The sequence below is a fragment of the Micromonas commoda genome, chromosome 11 (genome assembly GCF_000090985.2).
Source record: "Micromonas commoda chromosome 11, complete sequence".
Lineage (NCBI taxonomy): Eukaryota > Viridiplantae > Chlorophyta > Mamiellophyceae > Mamiellales > Mamiellaceae > Micromonas > Micromonas commoda.
The window spans coordinates 355,455-373,373 of record NC_013048.1 but is presented as its reverse complement, the minus strand read 5'-3'; the positions used below and the strand labels follow the sequence as shown (position 1 = coordinate 373,373).

The 17,919-nt window shown below is 67.9% G+C and overlaps 8 protein-coding genes across 8 annotated transcripts; 2 read left to right on the top strand and 6 right to left on the bottom strand.

Moving 5' to 3' along the window:
- Nucleotides 1-16: 16 nt before the first annotated feature.
- Nucleotides 17-6,564, bottom strand: MICPUN_62408 (predicted protein; the record flags this gene model as incomplete). The annotated part of the gene is made up of 3 exons (XM_002504820.1): nucleotides 17-5,905; nucleotides 6,053-6,184; nucleotides 6,412-6,564. 3 exons carry the CDS (start codon nucleotides 6,562-6,564, stop codon nucleotides 17-19), a joined length of 6,174 nt encoding a protein of 2,057 aa, XP_002504866.1.
- A 151-nt stretch (nucleotides 6,565-6,715) lies between these two features.
- SRP14 (type II secretory pathway family) lies at nucleotides 6,716-7,063 on the top strand (the record flags this gene model as incomplete). Its single annotated transcript, XM_002505128.1, has 1 exon — nucleotides 6,716-7,063. One exon carries the CDS (start codon nucleotides 6,716-6,718, stop codon nucleotides 7,061-7,063), a length of 348 nt encoding a protein of 115 aa, XP_002505174.1.
- A 176-nt stretch (nucleotides 7,064-7,239) lies between these two features.
- MICPUN_62406 (predicted protein) lies at nucleotides 7,240-8,716 on the bottom strand. The gene is made up of 3 exons (XM_002504819.1): nucleotides 8,707-8,716; nucleotides 8,360-8,518; nucleotides 7,240-8,012 (listed from the first exon to the last, which is right to left on the bottom strand). Exons 2-3 carry the CDS (start codon nucleotides 8,504-8,506, stop codon nucleotides 7,497-7,499), a joined length of 663 nt encoding a protein of 220 aa, XP_002504865.1. The 5' UTR covers nucleotides 8,507-8,518; nucleotides 8,707-8,716; the 3' UTR covers nucleotides 7,240-7,496.
- Nucleotides 8,717-8,910: 194 nt separating this feature from the next.
- Nucleotides 8,911-11,535, bottom strand: MICPUN_103013 (predicted protein; the record flags this gene model as incomplete). Its single annotated transcript, XM_002504818.1, has 1 exon — nucleotides 8,911-11,535. One exon carries the CDS (start codon nucleotides 11,533-11,535, stop codon nucleotides 8,911-8,913), a length of 2,625 nt encoding a protein of 874 aa, XP_002504864.1.
- Nucleotides 11,536-12,219: 684 nt separating this feature from the next.
- MICPUN_62404 (predicted protein) lies at nucleotides 12,220-12,393 on the bottom strand (the record flags this gene model as incomplete). The annotated part of the gene is made up of 1 exon (XM_002504817.1): nucleotides 12,220-12,393. The coding sequence occupies one exon, from the start codon at nucleotides 12,391-12,393 to the stop codon at nucleotides 12,220-12,222; it is 174 nt and encodes a 57-aa protein (XP_002504863.1).
- A 217-nt stretch (nucleotides 12,394-12,610) lies between these two features.
- On the bottom strand, nucleotides 12,611-13,294 carry MICPUN_86560 (predicted protein; the record flags this gene model as incomplete). Its single annotated transcript, XM_002504816.1, has 1 exon — nucleotides 12,611-13,294. The coding sequence occupies one exon, from the start codon at nucleotides 13,292-13,294 to the stop codon at nucleotides 12,611-12,613; it is 684 nt and encodes a 227-aa protein (XP_002504862.1).
- Nucleotides 13,295-14,992: 1,698 nt separating this feature from the next.
- MICPUN_109129 (predicted protein) lies at nucleotides 14,993-15,702 on the top strand. The gene has a single exon (XM_002505127.1). It carries the CDS (start codon nucleotides 15,021-15,023, stop codon nucleotides 15,522-15,524), a length of 504 nt encoding a protein of 167 aa, XP_002505173.1. The 5' UTR covers nucleotides 14,993-15,020; the 3' UTR covers nucleotides 15,525-15,702.
- A 62-nt stretch (nucleotides 15,703-15,764) lies between these two features.
- On the bottom strand, nucleotides 15,765-16,736 carry MICPUN_86513 (predicted protein; the record flags this gene model as incomplete). Its single annotated transcript, XM_002504815.1, has 1 exon — nucleotides 15,765-16,736. One exon carries the CDS (start codon nucleotides 16,734-16,736, stop codon nucleotides 15,765-15,767), a length of 972 nt encoding a protein of 323 aa, XP_002504861.1.
- Between the last annotated feature and the right edge of the window lie 1,183 nt (nucleotides 16,737-17,919).

The following is a 17,919-nucleotide window of genomic DNA, read 5'->3' as shown; positions in this document are numbered from 1 at the left end:
ACACAGCGCTCTCTTCTCACTCGCCCAGCGCGGCGAAGGAGTTTCCACCCCCACCCGCGCCCGACCCGTCGCCGCCCCGACCCGGCGAGCGACCCCCGCGTCCGCCCCGGCCGCCCTTCGCGCCGCGTCCCCGACCCCGGCCCGCGCCGGCCGCGGACGCGCCGCCAGCCTTTGGAGACTTCTTCCCCTCGTCGTCGCCGGCTCCGACCGCGCCGGCTCCGGGCGGAGACTTTGGCGGCGTGGCAGCCTTGGCGCCCCCGCCGCGGCCGCCGCCACCCGCCGCCGCCTTGCCGCGACCGGCGCCGCGGCCGCCGCCGGGGTTGGCCCCCGCGGCGCCCGCGGCCGCGGGGGTCGTCGCCCCCGCCGGGCCGCCCGGGGTGAACGCGGGGGCGTCGGGCCTGAGCTGCTTCGTGGCGGGTGTCCCCTCGGGTGTCCCGCCGGAAGCCTTTCGCTTTTTGCTCTCCGTCTCGGCAATCTTCTTTCGCATCTCCTCCATCTGCGCCTGGCGCTCCGCCATCTGCTTCGCGAGCTGCTCCTTCTCCTTCTTAGCCTTGGCGGACTTCTGCTGCTGGAGCATCGTGGCCTTCTTCTTCTCCGCGAGCATCTCCGCAGTCGATTTCTTGGCGACGGGCGTCGTTCCCGTCGCGCCGGCGGGAGCCGCGGCGGCGGCGGGCTCGGGCTTGGCCGCCGCGGGTTTCCCAGCCGCCATGAAGGGGTTCTTGGCGGGCTCGGGCGTCGCGGCGGCGCCGGCAGCCATGAAGGGGTTGGTGGGCGACGGCGTCGCGGCGGCGGTTCCGAAGGGGCTCGCGCCGGCAGCCGCCCGCATGAAAGGGTTGACCGGCGCGGCGGCGGGGGCGGGCGCCGCGGGCTCGGAGGCGCCGCCCTCCGCGTTCATCGCGTCGGCCGGCGAGGAGATGAGGTCGTCGAGGAACGCCTCGGCGTCGTATCCCTCCGCCGCGTCGCCCTCGTCCTCGACGGGCGCCGCGGCTTCCGCGGCCTTGGCGGCTTCAGCCTCAGCCTTGGCGGCGGCTTCGGCATCCGCCTTGGCCTTGGCTTCAGCCTCAGCCTTAGCCTCCGCCTCAGCCTTGGCCTTCTTGGCGGCGGCCAGCTCCTTCTTCTTCTTCTCAGCCTCCGCGAGCTTGGCGCGCAGTTCCTCCATCTCCTTCTTCTTCTTGTCCGCCTTCTCCTTCGCCGCCTTGGTGGCTGCAGCCTTGGCGGCGGCTTCCGCATCCGCCTTGGCCTTAGCCTCGGCGTCAGCCTCGGCGGTCGCTTCGTCGACGGCGGCGGCCGCCGCTTCCTCCTCCGGTACCTCCTCCGCGGGTTCCTCCTCGGTGGCAGCCTCTGCGCCGGCGTCTGCGGCCGCGACCGCGGCCCCCGCGCCGGTCGAGGGCCTCGGAGACATCGCCGGCGACTTGGCGGGTGATTTCGCGCCAGCCGCCTTGCGCTCCAGCGAAGCCTTCTCCTGCTCGAGAATCTTGAGCCTCAGCTCCATCTTCTCCCTCTCCTTCGCGGCGAGCGACGCGGCCTCGTCCGCCTGGGACTTGACCTGCTGCACCTGTTCCTGGAGCTTGGTCACCATCTGCTTGTTCTTCAGCGCGATGTTCTTCATCTTCGTCATCTGTGCCCCGTCGGCGGCGCCCCCGCTCACCTGAGCCTCGAGCGCCGCCTTCTCTTTTTCCCACTCCGCAGACGCCGCGGCGACGGCGGCGGCGACGGCAGCCTCGTCGGCGGCGGCGGCGCCCTCGGTGAGCGCGGTCCTCGCGGCGGCGGAGGCCGTCTCGAGCTTCGCCTCCATCTCGGCTCTTTCCTTCTCCCACGTCGCGGCGGTGGCCTCAAACTCGGCGAGCTTGGCGCGAAGCTGCTGCTGCTTCTGCTTCCACTGGGGCAGGGGATCCTTCTCGGGGTTGTACGTGGCGATGTGCTTCTTGGCGATCTCCAGCTGCGACGTGGATTTCTCGGCTTTGGCCGTGACCGCCGCGAGCTGCGCGGCGGTCTCTTGAGCCGCCTTCTCCTTCGCCTCGAGCTCGGCAACCTTGGCGGCCACCTTGTCGTTCGCGGACTGCTCAGCCTTCTCGAGCGCCTCCTTGACGCGGTTGTGCTCGGCGAGGTCAACCGTCCCGTACTTCTCGAGCAGCTGCTGCGTGCGCTGCTCCCATCGCCGCGCGTCCGCCACGAGCAGCTCGCGCTCCCCCGCGGCGCCCTCCGCCGCAGCCTTGGCCTCCGCCGCCTCCTTGTTCGCCTGCTCCGCCGTCGCCGCCGCCGTCGCGGCGGCATTCTTCGCGTCGGCGAGCTGCGTCTTCAGTCCCGTGAGCTCCGCGCGCAAGGTGCTGTTGGATTCCTGCACCACGTTGAGGTGCTCCACCTTGGCCATCAGGGAGGCGTACTTTTCCTCCCCGTCCGCCGTGCCCCGGGTCCCGAGCTGGTTCTCGAGTTCGGTCAAGGTGGCGCGAGCCGCATCCGCCTGATGCCGAGCCGTCTCCGCCTCGCGCTTCCACCTGGACGACTCGAGCGAGACAACCTCGAGCTGGCACGTCGCCGCCTCCTTCTCGGAACGCAAAAAGGCGATCACCTCGCGAAGCGACTTCTCCGCTTCCTCGCCGCCGGCTGCGTCGCCGTCGCCAATCTTGGCCGCCTTGAGCGCGTCCTCCAGCTGGTCGTGGAGGAGCCGGTTCTGGGAGCCCAGCGCCGCGGTCTTAGCCTCGGCGTCGCGCCTCGCCTTTTCCATCGATCCGCGTTCGTCGGCCCACTTCGACTCGGCGGCGGCGAGTCGAACCTCCGCCGCTCTCGCCAGCTCCCGAGCCGCCTCGACCGCCGCCGCCTCCTCCGCGCGCCTCTGCTCCTCCGCGTTGAGCTTCTTGACGTCCTCCGCGTGGTGCAGCAGCTCCTGCTCGTACATCTGCTGCGCCTGGCGCCACTGCTTGCGGTGTTCCTCGACGTCGGCGGCGAGCGCCGCGACACGACCCTCCGCGGCGGCGGCGTTTTGCTCAGCCTCCGCCGCCAGCCTCCTCGCCTCCGCTGCCTCCGCCCGGGCGTCGTCCACGAGCGCAGCCTTCGCCTCGGCGTCCTCAGCGCGCTGCTGCCACTTGGACGCCGCGGAGGTCTCAGCCTCGGACGCGCGAGCCCTGAGCGCCTCCGACTCGGCGGCGAAATCCGCCTTGGCCCTCTCCGACTCCGTCTTGAGCGCGTCAAAGGCGGTCTGCATCTCCTTGATGGCGGCGTCGTTCGCCTCCGCGATGGCGCGGTAGTGGGCGGCGTGGCCCTCCGCGGCGGTCGCAGCCTCGCGCGCGGTGGCGGCGTCCTCACCCGCGCGCATGGCGGCGGCGAGGAGCTCCATCTCCCTCGGCGTCTCCGCGGCGCCGTGCTCGGCGGCGGCGACCACCCCAGCCGCCTCCGCCGCAATCGACACCCCGCCGGTCGTGCCCCCGCCCGCGGACGTAACCCGCGCCGACGCCTGCATGGCGACGCGCACGCGCTCGTCCGCCTTCTTGAGCTGCTGCTCCAGGATCTTGCACTTCTCCTCCGCTACCGTGGCGCGAGTCTCCGCGTCGGATTTGGCGTCTCGAAGCGCGGCGGCGGCGGTTTCGTCCGCCGCGGCTCGCGACGCCGCCTTCTCCGCCGCCGCCGCCGCCGCCGCCGCCGCGGTGCGCGTGCGCTCGCGCTCCGTGTCGAGGTCGGTCCTGGCGGCGGCCCAGTCCTTTTGCAGGCGCGCGAGTTCCGTCGCGAGACGTTCGCGCTCGGCGCCAATCTCGCGTTCCCTCGCCTCTTTGAGCGACAGCGCCGCGTCTCTCGCGGCTTCGATTTTGGACTTTTCCGCGGTGGCCTTCGCCGCCGCCTCCGCGGCGCGCTGCTCCGCGCGCGTGAGGAGCTCGCGCTCGGCGTCGGCGCGTCGCGCGGCGGATTCGGCGCGGGCGCATCGGTCCTCGGCGGCGTCGAGGCGAGCGTTTCGTTCGCGGAGCGCAGCCTCGTGCTCGGCGAGAAGTCTCTGCGCCTGCGAGTTCTTCTCCACGAGCGCGTCCACGTCCTTCCTCGCGGCGTCCGCGGATTCCTGCAGGGAGGCGTACCGACTGCGCTCGAATTCAGCCTGCGCCCTGGCCGCCGCCGCCTCCGCCTTGGCGGTGGCTGCGGCGCCTCGGTGCTCATCCGCCTGCTTGCGAAGTAAATCGGCGTTGGCGGCTGACTCCTCCTTCTGCTTGGCGAGCTCCTCGCGCAGCTCCGCGTTGAGCGCCGCGAGCTGCGCTGACGCTGTCTCGGCGTCGTTCGACCCGTGGGGCAGCGCGAGGTGTTCCGTCTTGGCTAGCGAAGCCGCCGCCGCCGCCGCGAGTGACATAGCCGCGGCATCCGCCGTCGCCGCGCCGCCGGGAACCGACGCGGACGCGTAGAGCGCCTTGTACATGTCGCGCTGGCGCGTCACCGCGTCCATCATGGTCTGGGTCTTGCTCTTGCGTCCCTCGATCTCCTCCACCGCCTTGGCCGTCTCGGCGCGAAGCTTGGCGGCTTCAGCCTCGTACTCATCCTTGAGCCTCTGGCCGAGCTCCTCCTGGTCCGCGCTGAGGGTGCGGATGACCTCGAGCTGACGCCGGTTCTGCTCCTGGAGCTCGGCGATGTCCCGGAAGTCCACGAGCTCCGCGGTGACGACCGCGGCGGCGTCGCCGGCGGCGATCGACTTGGGCGCAATCGCCGTCGGCGCGCCCCCCTTCAGTTCCGTCACCTCATTGAGCAAGAGCTGCACCTGCCTGGAGAGGTCCGCGGACTGCGCCTCGAGGCCCTTCACCACGCGCTCGTGGTGCCGCTTATCCGCCGCGTGCGCCCTGGATTCCGTCTCCATGCGTCTCAACTCGACGGTGGAGTCCTCGAGTCGAAGGCGCATCTCGGCGTGAGCCGCGACGGCTCGCTCGTACTCGCGCCGCTGCTCCGCGAGCATGGGCGCCCTTTGCTCGAGCTCGCTGAGCATCCCGTCGATCGTGGCCTGGAGCCTTCGTCGTTCGGCGCACTCCTTGCGCCAGGCGTCGGCAGCCTCGGCGTACTTGGAGTAGAGCTCGGTCATCGTCAGGTTTTCCTTGCGCAGCGCCGCCGCGGCTGTGTCGGGGAGCTGCATGGCGAGAAGCGCGCCCGCCTGCCTGCCGCTCGCCGCGCCGTCCGCGGCCAAGGTTGGCGCCGGCAGCGCGTTTTCGTTCGGGGACGCGGGAGCGCCGGAGTGCGGGCGAGCGTCGAGCTCGGCGGCTGACGAGGCGGCCGCCTTCTCCGCCTTTTCCCTCGCCGCGTGAGCCTCAGCCAACGCTCGCGCGTGTTCCTCCTTGATCTCCGACAGGTGGTCCCTCAGAGCCTGCAGGACGCCCTCGAGCTCGGTGGTCTTCGCCCCGCGCGTCTCCGCCTGTTTCTTGTACAGCTCCGCGAGTCGCTTGGCGGTGACGAGCTCCTTGTCGAAGTGCGCTTCAGCCGCGGCGGCGGACTCCCTGGCGCCCCGAAGTTCCTCGTTGGCTCGCGAAGCCGAGGCGGACGCACGCGCGGCTTCCTCCTTGGCGCCGCCCAGGTCCCTGACCGCGGCGGCAGCCTCCTTCTTGACGCGCTCGAGCTCGTTGGCCGCCTCGAGGGCATCCGCGGACGCCGCCTTCCTCGCGGACAGGAGCTCGTCAGATTTCTTCGAGAGCTCCGCCCTGAGCCACTCGTTGTGCTGCTGCAGGAGCTGCTGCTGCTGCTCCATCCGCGCCTTGGCGCTCTCGAACGCGGCTTGCTTGTTGTTGGCGTCGCGGAGCTGCGCCTCGACGCGGCTGCGCTCCTCCTGAGCGGCGACCAGCTTGGCGAGGTGCTCCTCCGCGGTTTTGTTTCGCTCGGCGATCTCCGAGTTCTTCAGCTCGAGACGCTCCGCCAGCTCCCTTCGCGACGCGTTCGCCTCGTTGAGCTCAGCCTGACGGTGCGTGGGTGGATGGGACGTCGCGGGGGGTTCGCGGGTCAGTTCGTGGGGTTCGGGCTCGGGGTTCGGGCGGGCAGCTGGGATGAATCTTTATGACCCCCGAAGGTAGGGTTCGGCGGCTGCGGTGGATCCGGGGCTAACCTTGAGTCGCTCGGTGGACGCCGTGAGCTGGAGGATCGAGACGTCCAGGGTGGCGGACTGAGCCTTCGCGGCGGTGAGTTCATCACGCGCGGAGGTCAGCTGCGTTTTGATGGCGTCGCGCTCCGCGATAGCCTGGGGGAAGGGGGGGCGGATGGGGTGCGGGTCAGGAATTTTGAAAGCGGCACTTAATTTTCGCGTGACTGACGGGGACGGGCGCGGTGCATGCGGCGCTGGATCGTCGATCCGTCCCGCCGCATGCTCTGAGTGTCTCGCGTGTATCTCGTGGATGCGTTGACGCGCACGAAGACCCGGCGAAGGGTGCGAAATTTCGGTACGGCGAGGGCAGAGCCGTCTCTCACCTCCGAGTGCTCAGCCTCGAGAGCGTTGTACCTTGCCTCCATCGCCTGCGACTGATGCTCGGCGTTGATGGCGTCGGAGTCGGCCTGGGCCCTAACGGTGGCCAGCTCCTGCTCGAGCGAGGCGACGCGCGCCTGCATGTCGACCGCCGCCATGACGGAAGACTCTCGCCTGGCGTCTCCGGTGGAGGCGCTACTGAGACCGTAAAATTGTATGCTGCGGCAAATAAAACCGCGGACGGGAATCGGGCGACAACAAACAGTCGGCGCTGCCACGGAGAGACGGAGAGGGAACGCCGGTGTGAACATGGTGCTCCTCGAGAACGATCGGTTTCTCACGGAGCTGACCAAGATGTACGAGCGGAACAGGGAATCCGGCTCCGTGTGGGTGACGATCAAGCGCTCGATGCTCAAGCGGCTTCCCAAGCGAAACCAGCTCCCTCCGCCCGAGCGGGTGTTCACAGATCCCGAGTGGGTCCGGCTGGTGCGGGCGTCGGACGGGAAGAAGAAGATCAGCACCACGGTGGATACCAAGGCGGCCGAGAAGTTCTCTAGATCCCTGTCGTTGGTGCAGATGGCGAGCATGGACGGGCTGCAGGAGATCAAGAAGCCGTCGAAGAAGGAGCGAGCCAAGGGTTCCACCAAGAAGGCTTGAAGTTCCTAGGTTTACTACAATTAGGTCTGTGCGCGGCGAGTGAGGAACCTCACGCTGCCCGCGTCTATGTAAAACAAATAGCTTCGATACCGATCGACACGTGGTCCGGCCGAGTCGCGCGAGCCGAGGGTCTCGCGCGGATCCAGAGAGAGTCGGGAGGCGAAGGATGCGAAGTCGGTGAAGAATCATTTCAATTCACAAAAATATGTGGGGGTGGGCCAGTCGAGCGCGGCGCCGTCCGTGCGACGTCGAGGTCGAGCGTGACGTTGCGTCTGTATCGGTCTCACGCAAGGACTTCTTCGCGAAAAGTGTCTGTAATGCGTGGACGTCATCCTCGACGCGTCCGCTCGCCTCATTCTTCAGTCGCCGGAGCGCCCGCCGCGCGCAACCCCACCCGTGCTCTGTCTTTCTTACGAAGGTGAGAGCCTAGCGCTTAGAGCTCAGTCTTGGCGCCGCCAGTCTTGGCGCGCTTGACGGAGCGCAGGAGCGCGAGGGCCGGGGACTTCTCCGCGATGGTGTCGTCCTTGGCCTTCTTGCCAGCCTCGTACTGCGCCTGGAGGGACTTGAGGAGCTCCTCGAGGTCGGTATCCGCCTGCTTGATCTCCCCCTCCGCGGCTGCAATCTCGGCGTCGAGGTCGGCGTCGGAGAGAGCCTGCTTCTCCTTGATGATCGCCTTCTGGTCGTCGGTGCACAGGTCGATGTTCTCGGCGCCGCAGGTGGGGCCGAGGTTATCCTTGGCCCACTTGGAGAGGGTGTCGTAGTCGCGGCCGCCCTGGTAGGCGTCGCCCGTCGCCGCGGTGGCGCCGGTGAAGTACTTGATGGTGGGGTATCCCTGGACGCCGTACTTTTGGCAAAGATCCTGCTCCTTGGTGCAATCCACGTCAGCGATGATGACCGTCTTGGAGGACTTGTACTCGTCTCCGAGCTTGTCCCAAGCGGGCTTCATCGACTTGCAGTGGCCTCACCTGTATCGAGCGGGAGGGGAAGAGTAAGAGGGCGGTCAGCGTCGAGGGATTCGCAATCGATCGTTTTTCGAGGCTCGAAAAGAACGAGGAGGCGACGTTTGGCGATCGGGCTCCGGGGGGGATCGACGATCGGCGGCGTTCCGTGACGCGCGGGTCGGTGTCCGCGACGATACCGCGCCGCGGGCGCGACGGGACGATCGTTCCACCGGCGTGGCGCGGGGAAACGCGCCCGGCGAGTGGATCGATCGTCCCGTCGCGCCCCCGCGGCGCGCGCGGATCGTGCGCGGCGGAGATCTCGAGATGGGGCCGCGGGGGTTCGACGGTGGGGAACGCACCAAGGCGCGAGGAACTTGACGAAGGCGGCCTTGCCGCTCTCGAAAACCTCGGCGTCGAAGTTGGAGGAGGTGAGATCGACGGCGCCGGCGTTAGCGCCGAGCACCAGGCCCATGAGGGCGATCGCGAGGAGCGCGACACGCATCTTGATCAGGACCTGCGGAGGAGTGGGGGGCGCGGATCGTGAGTCGCGTGACGAGAATAATTCCCGCGATCCTCCGACAGTGGGACGGTGTCGAGAGGGAGCGAGGATCGGCGCGCGAACGGTGACGCGAGACGCGCGCGGCGTCCTCGCGCGCTCGGGTGGGCGATGTTGACGGTTTAGATGCGGTTTGGCGCACGTACCGGAAGCGAGCTTGCACGATCTAGAGTGCCTCGGACTGTCGGAAGCTGGGTTCTTTTCTTTGGCCAGTTTTGTTTGGCCCGAGGCCACGTTTCACGGACCAATCAGATCGCAGGGATTTTCCCCGCGATTTTTTTCCCCTCACTGACTCGTGTCGCCGAGTGTGCATATCGTTGTACCTACTCTACCGTCTTAAGCTATTTAATCTAAGTCCTAGCCCCGTCGCCGCGGGACGACGCCACCCCCCTGGCCAGCACCTCCCCCACCTCCCTGCCCAAGAAGTCGTCCCAACCCGCCCACTCCCCCGTCCGAAGGTACGTCGCCCTCGGGTTGGGCGGTATCTCGCGAGGCCGAGCGCGCCACAGCTGGAACTGCTTGCTCGTCCTCGGAGCCTCCCCGCTTCGCGCCAGCGCGTGCATCGCGGCCCGCGCGTCCCGGTAGCTCGCGTGACGCGCCCTTCGTCGCCGTCGCCGCACCGATTCGCGCGTCGATTGACGCGTCGAACCGTCTCGCACAGCTGTGTCGTCGGTTTCGTCCACCGCGGCGTCGCGGCCCAAGAAATCGTCCCAGCCCCGCCACTCGCCCCTCCTGCCGTAAACGTCCTCGGGAAACCGGGGCAGCGACGGGGGCTTCCCGCGCCACTGCCGGTACTCGCTCGACGTCATCGGAACGTCGAACGCGTCGTCGTCGCCGATTAAGGCCGACGACGACGACTTCTGTTTTGACGACTCCCTCGCGGCAATGGACGATTCCCTCATGGCGCGAACCCTTCGCTTGGCGTCCTCGTACTCCAAAAAGGGCGTCGCGCGTATGCGAGCCTCGGGGTCGCCCGGCTTGACGCGAACCCCGAGAAAATGCGCCCAATCCACCCACTCGCCGGTCTCTCCGTAGTACTTGGCGGGATCCGCCGGCACCAGCCTCGGCCTCGATCCGCTCTCGCGCCACCGGCGAAAAGCGGTGGAGTTTCTCACCCGCGGCTTCACCTCGACGCGCATGAAACGTCGGCATTCCTCGTACGTGTACCGCCTGGTTCGAAGCTCGAGCCCCGCGGCGTCCGCGAGCCTGGTCCTGCCGTGGAGGTAGTACGCCCTACCGAGGTCGTGGCGACCCCGGGAGACGATGAACTCGTGCGAGGGCATCAAGGGGGCGGCATCCCCAGCCTCCAACCCCTGCTCCTCGAGCGCAAACTCCCGGATCGCGCGCGCCGCGTCGGGGAGCATCGAGAGGGGCGATGCCGCGTACGGCTGCATTCGCATGCGCCCGGCGATCTCCCACATCCCGCCGTGCCATCTCGCGGCGTTGACCAGATCCTCGCGGTCCTCGTCCAGCATCATGCGCAGCGTGGGTAACCTCCCGCGCGGTATCGCGTCCTCGCCCATCTCCTCGATGAAGTCGCGCATCTCCTCCGCGTACCGCGCGAACGAGAGCAGGTGACGGTTCTCGCCGTATCGCTTCTGCATCCACCCGAGCTGCTCGGCAACCTCGATGAAACCGCCGTGGAAGATGATCGCGTGCTGCAAGTCGTACCTCTTCGCCTCCTGTATGTCCGAGATGGACGGCATCACCGGCACGTCCAGCCCGCCGCCCGACGCCACGTCGGGTTCCTCGTACGTCAGCGCCCCGCTTATGTCGTTGTACCACATGCGCTCGCCGGTGTCCTCGTCCTCCTCCTGGAACCAAAACGCGTATATGAGCTGCAGGAGCTCGTCGCGGAGAAAGTCCAGGTTCTCCCAGTAGCCGTTCGGCTTTCGGTTGGACCTCAGGCCGAGCTGCGCGGCAGCCTCGTACCATCCCCCGAGCTCGTCGATGCGTTCGATGAGATCCTCGCGTCCCGCGCGCGCCAGCGCCGTCTTCTTCGGCATGCCCTGCTCGCCCTTCGCCACCCGCGAGCAGTACGGCTGGAGGTCCCGCCGTAACCCTCGAATCTTGGACTGCCTCGCGCCGAGGTCCAACAGACCGAACGGCGGGTCCGCCGCCAGCGTCCTCGTCTCGCGGTTCCACCGCGGGAAGATGGCGCGCGCCAGGGGGATCAAGTGGGTTATCGGCTCCTTGTTCGTCACGCCCCCGGCGCCGGCGACGTCTCGATGCCCGCGCACCCTCAGGACGAGAGACATTGGCGGGGGTCCCGTCGGCGTCGAGGGTTCCTCCGCGTACTTTTCGTCGTCCTCGTCGCCGTCGTACGTCGCGTCGTCCTCGTCGTCCTCGTCGTACTCGTCCTCGTCCTCGTCGCCGTCGTAATCGTAGGACGAGGAGGCGGACGCGTCTTCGTAGATGACCTCGAAGCCGTCTTCCTCGTCTTCGTCGAGATCCCCGTCGTGGTCGTCGTAGTAATCGTCGTGTCCGTCGGAGAAGGGGTCGACCTCCACGGTCCACCCGTCGTCCTCGTCCTCGTCCTCGTCGTCGGAGTGCCCGAGCTGCGCGACGACCTCGCCGGACGCCATGCCCAGCGCCTCGCGGACCTCGCCGATGTCCTCGCCCGTGCGAACGTGCACGACGCGCCAGCCGACGAAGAAGGCGGCATCCTCGAGAGTCGCGTCCCCGCGCTCGTTCGCGTTCGGGAGCGCGCGCGGTGCGTCGACGTCGCGGCGGTCCGCCCATGGTATCGGCTCGGTGACCTCCGACGCGTCATCGCGCGGGGCGGCGGCGGCGGCCGTCGCGGGACGACGCCGGGGGATGCGCGCGACGGGGACGTCGCGTCTCGGCCGCCGACCGACGCTCAGATGCGCGCGAGAGGTGGCTGACGCGCGCGATGTCGCCGGAATCCTTCCCCCATGGCCGGTGCCCGGAGCGCTCGCGGCGGCGGCCCGCGCGGGAGCCGCCGCGGGGCGCATGGCGGCGATGTCGGTCGCGTGCGCGCGGCTTCCTCCGCTGGGCCGCACCTCGCGCTTTGCGCCGGAGGCGGGTTCGCGTCGCGAAATTGTTACACAACGTCGAGCGAGCCACAGCTGTGCTTTTTAGGTTTCTTCGTCACTCCGGCGAGCGCGCGTGAACGATGTCGACGCGCGGCCAGCGCGAGGCCGCCCGCTCGCAGGCGCAGATCCTGGATGGGCGCGTCAGGCACTGGGAGAAGAAGTGAGTCGTCCAATCCCAACCGCGCGTCCGGAGCACACCGCCCGCCCGCCCGTTCGCGAATCTGAACCGCGCGGGTGCCCGAAATCTCGGCTCACCGCGACCCCCACCCTCCTCCTCCTCCTCCTCCCGCGCGCCTCGCAGGTGGACCCCCGCGGAGGGGAAGAACAAGAGCAGCGTGTACAAATGGATGCCCGCGACCGGGGAGCTGCCCGGCGAGGACGTGGAGTCCGCACCGAGCGAACGGGCGAAGCAGTTCGAGGCTGTCCCCATCGGCGAGGTCACCATAGGCATGCCTCCGAAGCCCGCGACGTGAGACGGAGCGCGCGAGTTGTCGGCGAACCATGATAAGACTCGATGGATCTCGTTCGGAGGGCCGTCGTCGCCGCAGTTAAGCCTTGTAAAACCAGCTATAGTAGCTAGCAGTCCCACGTTGAGGGTCGATCCTACGGCCGCTTCGTCCCTCCAGCCTTCTTCTTCGACGACGCCGAGGAGACGCTGCTGCGCTTCTGCTTCCTGTACTCGTTGGTGGCCCTTCTGTCCTCCTGCAGGGGCCTCGGCAGCGCCGCAGCGATGGCCGCCCCGATCATGAAGAGCCCGACGTAGACCGCGGGGTTCATCGCGCGAGCATCTGCGACCGCGCGAAGGCCGAGGGACCGAAGACTCCGCTCCTATCCCGTATCCACTCTTCCGAGGAAAAAATAAAGTCAGCACCAACTTTCGTGCGCGACGAGACGGAGACGAGGGATACTAACGTTCTCGCTCTGTTGCAAGGGTATCGTGCGGGCATCGTCCAGCGACCCGACACACGTCGCGTTCGCGTCGCTCGCCGTCTCGTCACAGCGGGGGCAGCGCCCCGCGGCACGTCGGACACTCCATCTTCACCTCCATCCACCGCTCCAGGCACTCCTGGTGGAAGAAGTGGTTGCACGGTGTCACCATCCGCTCCCTCGGTGTCTTCGCGTCGACCGCGTTCATGCAGATGACGCAATCCACCCCGCCAGCCTCGCCGCACTCCTCGTCGCCCGCCCCGGCGCTCGCAAGCACCTCCGGCTCCACCCTCCTGTGGTAGTCGTACACCTCGGGCAGGTATTTATCGGGGATGAAACACCTCGGGCCAAAGACGTGCTGCGCCGCCAGCGCCGCGACCTGCGCCGCGACCCAAACGACGAGAAGCCAGCACACCCAGAACTGCGGCTTGACGCGCACGAAGTTCTCGGGGCACCCGAACACGTACAGGGGCACCAACAGGCGTATGGCGCTCGTGCCGAGGACGTACGCGGGCATCAGCGGCTTCTTCGCGTTGTGCCAAGCGCTCCACGCAATCTGCGGGAGCCAATAAGAGTTGCACAGCAGCGCGATGAACCACGGGCTGTTCGCGCACCAGTACATGATCACGAACCCCAGGAGGAACCCGCCGTAGAACCTGCTGTACAGCGCGCTCAGGTCCCGGCGGATCTCGAGCCAGTTCTGCTCCGAGTTTGGCCTTCGGCTCTTCCAGATTTGCAACAGCACTCGCATCTCGAAAACGGAGAAGAGCGTGAACTGGAAAAACGCCGCCATGGAGAAGGAGTGGAAGAGAGTCTCCACGATTATCCCCGCGGTCAGGTGCATGAGGCACTGGTACGAGTCCAGCACCGCCTGCCACCCCACGCACGCGAGCGATATCTTCGCCATCCCAGCCTGCGTCCCGGAGTGCTCCGTCTGCTTCACTAGCAGATAAATCTGCGCGGGAACCGTGAATATGATCATCAGCGAGTAGTTCATGGCCTTCCGGTAGTAATCCTCCAGCCTGAACCACGACGCCCTCACCTGCAGCTCGTACCCGCAGTCCTCGCTCCGCAGCGTCCCCAGCATCGAGGGCTCCCCTTTGCCGCCCTCCCCCGGAGCGCTGAACCCCTCGCCGGATCTTCGGGAAGACCCCGATCGCTCCCTCCGCCACCCGCTCCCAGCCCCGAGCTTCCGGTGCCGCGCGCCCCCCTCGCCTCTCGCGAGTTCCCCGAAAGCGTCCCATCCATCGCCGTCTCCGTCAGACCCGTCTCCGCCGCGGGTACCCGCTGGTTCCCCGCGATCGATCGGCTTGAAACTCCCCGGCGTCACTCGCGCCTTCAGCGTAAACTTACAGTGCGCCGGGTACTCCCCCGCGTCGGAGCCGTCGATCCGCCGAAGCCGCTCGCCTCGTTTCAGCGCGGACAAACCCGCGCTGCCCGGCACGTTCTCCGGCCTCGACGCGTCCTCCGTCAGCGTCGAGGTGAACGGCAGACCCACGACGTCGCGGCCCGCGATTCGCAGAGCCTCTCGATACGAAGCCCCGGAAAAGCCGTGACCCAATCGAACGTCGCCCCCGCCGGCCTCCTCGTCGCCCCCCTCCTCGTCCGTCCCTCTGAACGCGTGATCGAGCGTGGACTCGCTGACGAGGTGCACGCTACCCGTGGGTTCCACGTACACGCCCCGCATGCGCAGGTGGACGTCCTGGCTCGTCACGTAGCTCCCGTCGCGGACGGCCATCTCGGCTCGGACCCACTGGACGTTCGTCGCCGGATCCCACGCGCTCGTGAGCTGCACGATGACGACGCCCGCGCCCCCCTCCTCCTTCGTCGCGAACCTGTGCATGCCCGGCAGCGCGCCGTGTCCGACGGTTCCGTTGGGTTCGCCGTCCGAACCAAGCGCCGGGACGAGCCTCCACGTCCCCTTGAACGTGCCGGAGACGTCGGAGGGAAACACGCGCGTGCCGTCGTCGTTCGCGGGCGTCGGGTTGGTGACGAGCGAGGACGCGTTCGAGAGGAGCGCCGGGAGCGGGTGGGGATTGTGCGCGTCGACGCCGGTCGATGCGGCATCCGGGTCGTCCGAACCCGGGCTCGCGCCCCCCCACGCGGCGTTACCCACCGCGCCCGCCAGCCGCGCGCGTTCCGCGTCGATCGCCCCCCTCGCGGGCGAACGAAGCGCGCGCTCCCTCGCCTGTCGCGCGGCGTCCCCCGCGGCGACGCGCTCGACCGCCTGCGCGCTGGTCCGCAGCAGGATGACCATGAGCGCCACCGCCATGCACGTCGACGGGTCGAACCGGACCCGCCGTCTCTCCGACGGCGACCCCGGGGGAGACCCCCTGCTGGCGTGCAACACCCGCGCCATGGGGCAGTGACCTCGGACCTCGAGACAGGAGGCGCTGACAGCGATCGGGTGTTTTCCCCCAACGCGAGCCTCGCCGCCTTCACTTCGACACGCGCGCATCGACACCCACTCGCGATCCATGGGCAAGGGATACAAGGGCAAGAACCCCGCCGGCGGCAAGGGCGGCAAGGGCGGCAAGGGCGGATTCAACGAGCAGCCCGCGCAGAAGTGGCGCAAGGGCCAGGAGGAGTCCTCCAGCGACGAGGAGTCGGAGTCCGAGGAGGAGGGATCGGGATCGGAACCCGAGGGCGAGACGCAGCCCGTCGTCGAGGAGGTGAACACGCGCGGCCGGCCCGGCGAGCTGCCCCCAAACTCCAGCGACGAGGAGGAGGAGGAGGAGGAGTCCGAGTCGGAGGACGACTCCGACGACGAGCTGCTCAACCCTCACAGGCGCGCCCCGAGGCCGAAGGCGGTCGAGCCCGTCGTCGAGAAATCGAAGAAGGAGCTCGAGGCGGACATGGAGAAGCTGAGGCTCGTCCGCGAGAGGCGCGCGCAGCAGGCGGCCGAGCGGATCGCGAAGGAGGGGTTCGACAGGTTCGCGCCGCCCGGATCCGCGAACGGGCCTCCCCTCCCAAAGTCCTAAACCGACGGGAGCGAAACCCAGAGCCCGATCGCTTCGACGCAACCCTAGGGGCGAATGGAAGAGCGCCGGCGACGGGCGGAGAGGCGAACTCCGCGCCGCCGCCGGCCGCGTGGCTCCGGTGACACGCGTCGCGATGCGAGTTACGATGGCTCTCTTTTATCCTGATGTTACATCGACGAATCGACCGCGTCGCGCGCCGAGTACGCCGTCCCTTATTACCTCTCTCCTCGAACAAACTCGTCACGCCGCCGCGTTTGCTTTTTCGCGCTCGTCCCGAAGCATCGTCTCGATGAAAAACTCGCCAGCCTTGTACGAGCTCCTCACCAGCGGCCCGCTGGCGACGTACCTGAACCCCACCACCTCCTCGCCGTACCGCTTCCAGTGCTCAAACTTCTCCGGGGTGACGTACTCCATGACGTCGAGGTGGTTGGGCGTGGGGCGAAGGTACTGGCCCAGCGTGAAGATGTCCACCCCGGCGTCCTTGCAGTCCCTCATCGTCTGGGCGATCTCCTCGTCGCTCTCGCCCAGTCCGAGCATGATGCTCGTTTTAGTGACCAGACCCGTGGGCCCCGTCGCCTTGGCGTGCCTCAGGACGCGCAGGGATTGATCGTACCCGGCTCTCGGGTCCCTCACGCGTTTCTGCAGCCTCTCCACCGTCTCGATGTTGTGAGCGAAAACGTCCAGACCCGAGTTGGCGAGGTGCTTCACCGCGCCCTCGTCGCCCTGGAAGTCCGGGGTGAGGCACTCGGCGAGGATCTCCGGCTTGAGAGCCTTGAGGGTGCGGACGGTCCTCGCGAAGTGCTCCGCGCCGCCGTCGGGGATGTCGTCGCGGTCCACCGAGGTCAACACGATGTATCCAACGCCCCACTCCGCGATGGCCTTGGCGGTGTTCTCGGGCTCCATCTCGTCGGGGGGCGGGGGCGTGGACGCGGTGTTCACCGCGCAGAAGCGGCATCCGCGCGTGCACGTGTCGCCGAGGATCATGATCGTCGCGGTTCCCGTGTCGCCGTTCCAGCACTCGCCCAGGTTCGGGCACATGGCCTCCTCGCACACGGTGGCGAGCTTGAGATCCTTGAGCCCGGAGGTGAGGTACTCGTAGCGATCGCCGCCCGGCGCGCGCTGGCGCAGCCACGGGGGTTTGGTCAAACCCGCGGGTTTGCCCGGAATGTCGCGTTCCGTGGTGTTCGCGCCGGTGACGGTGGGCACTACCATTGGTCCGCACATGGATGCCGCCGCGTTCACCGGCGGGGGTATGTCCACGCCGCCCTCCTTCGCCAACTGGACGAGCCGCTCGAACGCGTCGCCGGACTCCTCGAGCGCGCGAAGCTCTTCGCGCTCGGCCTCCGTGAGCGAGACGCCGTCCTCGCCCGCGGCGGCGGCACGATGCCGGCGGGGGGCGACCTTCGGAACCCTCGCGACGCTTTTCGCGTCCGTGGATAAGAATCTTGCAAGTCGAGTTTGCCGCTTCACGGAGTCCGAGAGGGGACGCGCGGACGGGGTCGAGACGCGAGCCGCGACGTTGTGGATCATCGCCGGCATCTGTGTGATTCCCGCGGTGGGTTCGGTCGACCGCGCGCGTGCCCGAGTGGTCACCCGCCGCGGCGCGAGCAGACGGGGAGGCAAAAAGGTCGGGCGAGAGTCGGGATCGATCAGCTGCCTGCTGCACGCTGCTGACTGTCCTCGGCGCGAAAAAGCCGCCGCCGCTCTTTCGGGTTCTCACTTCTTGTGAGCCCACGCAAGCGGTCGGAGCGCCTTTGCGCGCTTCCACGCTCGGGAACCCTCCATTGGGACGTTCTCGAGCGTGTCGGATCCCGAAAGGGCGGTCGCGGTCTGACCCGAATCGAGGTGAGCGCTTCGAGAGGTTAGAGATCCATCCCTCGCGCTTTTTCTCGTCACCTCCGTTGCTCGATCGCACGACGCGACTCGAGGCTGCGCGTAGTGAAGATACCAAACTCCGAACACGCCAGTTCTGCTTCTGATTGCCGAAAGGTACCGGTGACGTTACCCTGGAAGTATTCCGAACGTGACCAGCCTCGGAGTCCGCGCCGTCGTTCGCCCGAACCCGACCCCGACTCTCGCGCCCTTCGTGGGCGGCGTTCGGTTTCCAAGTGACGATGAAAACTACATTAGATGACGAGGCTGATCCTCCTATGGTCGTGGTATTCACGCCGCTGGAGGGCGTCGCCTCGGCGTCGCACAGGATTGACAAATCGAGGCATTTGTCCGATGGAAACTCGTTCCCACCCGCGTCGGAGCCCGCCAATGAACGAGTCGTCGGCGTGCGCGAGCGCGTCGGCGTCTGAAACGTTTTTAGGTTATTTTCCGCACCCGCGCCCCCGGCAACATCCTCTCACTAGTGTCAGAGTGGCACGATTACAACACGATATCGTGACAC

Bases quoted from the DNA above. Each gene is read 5' to 3' on its own strand.
- MICPUN_62406 (XM_002504819.1), bottom strand. From the start codon at position 8,506: ATGCGTGTCGCGCTCCTCGCGATCGCCCTCATGGGCCTGGTGCTCGGC. The intron at 8,013-8,359 runs GTTCCCCACCGT...GGCCACTGCAAG, and splicing joins AGTTCCTCGCGCCTTGGTGC to TCGATGAAGCCCGCTTGGGA.
- MICPUN_109129 (XM_002505127.1), top strand. From the start codon at position 15,021: ATGGGCAAGGGATACAAGGGCAAGAACCCCGCCGGCGGCAAGGGCGGC.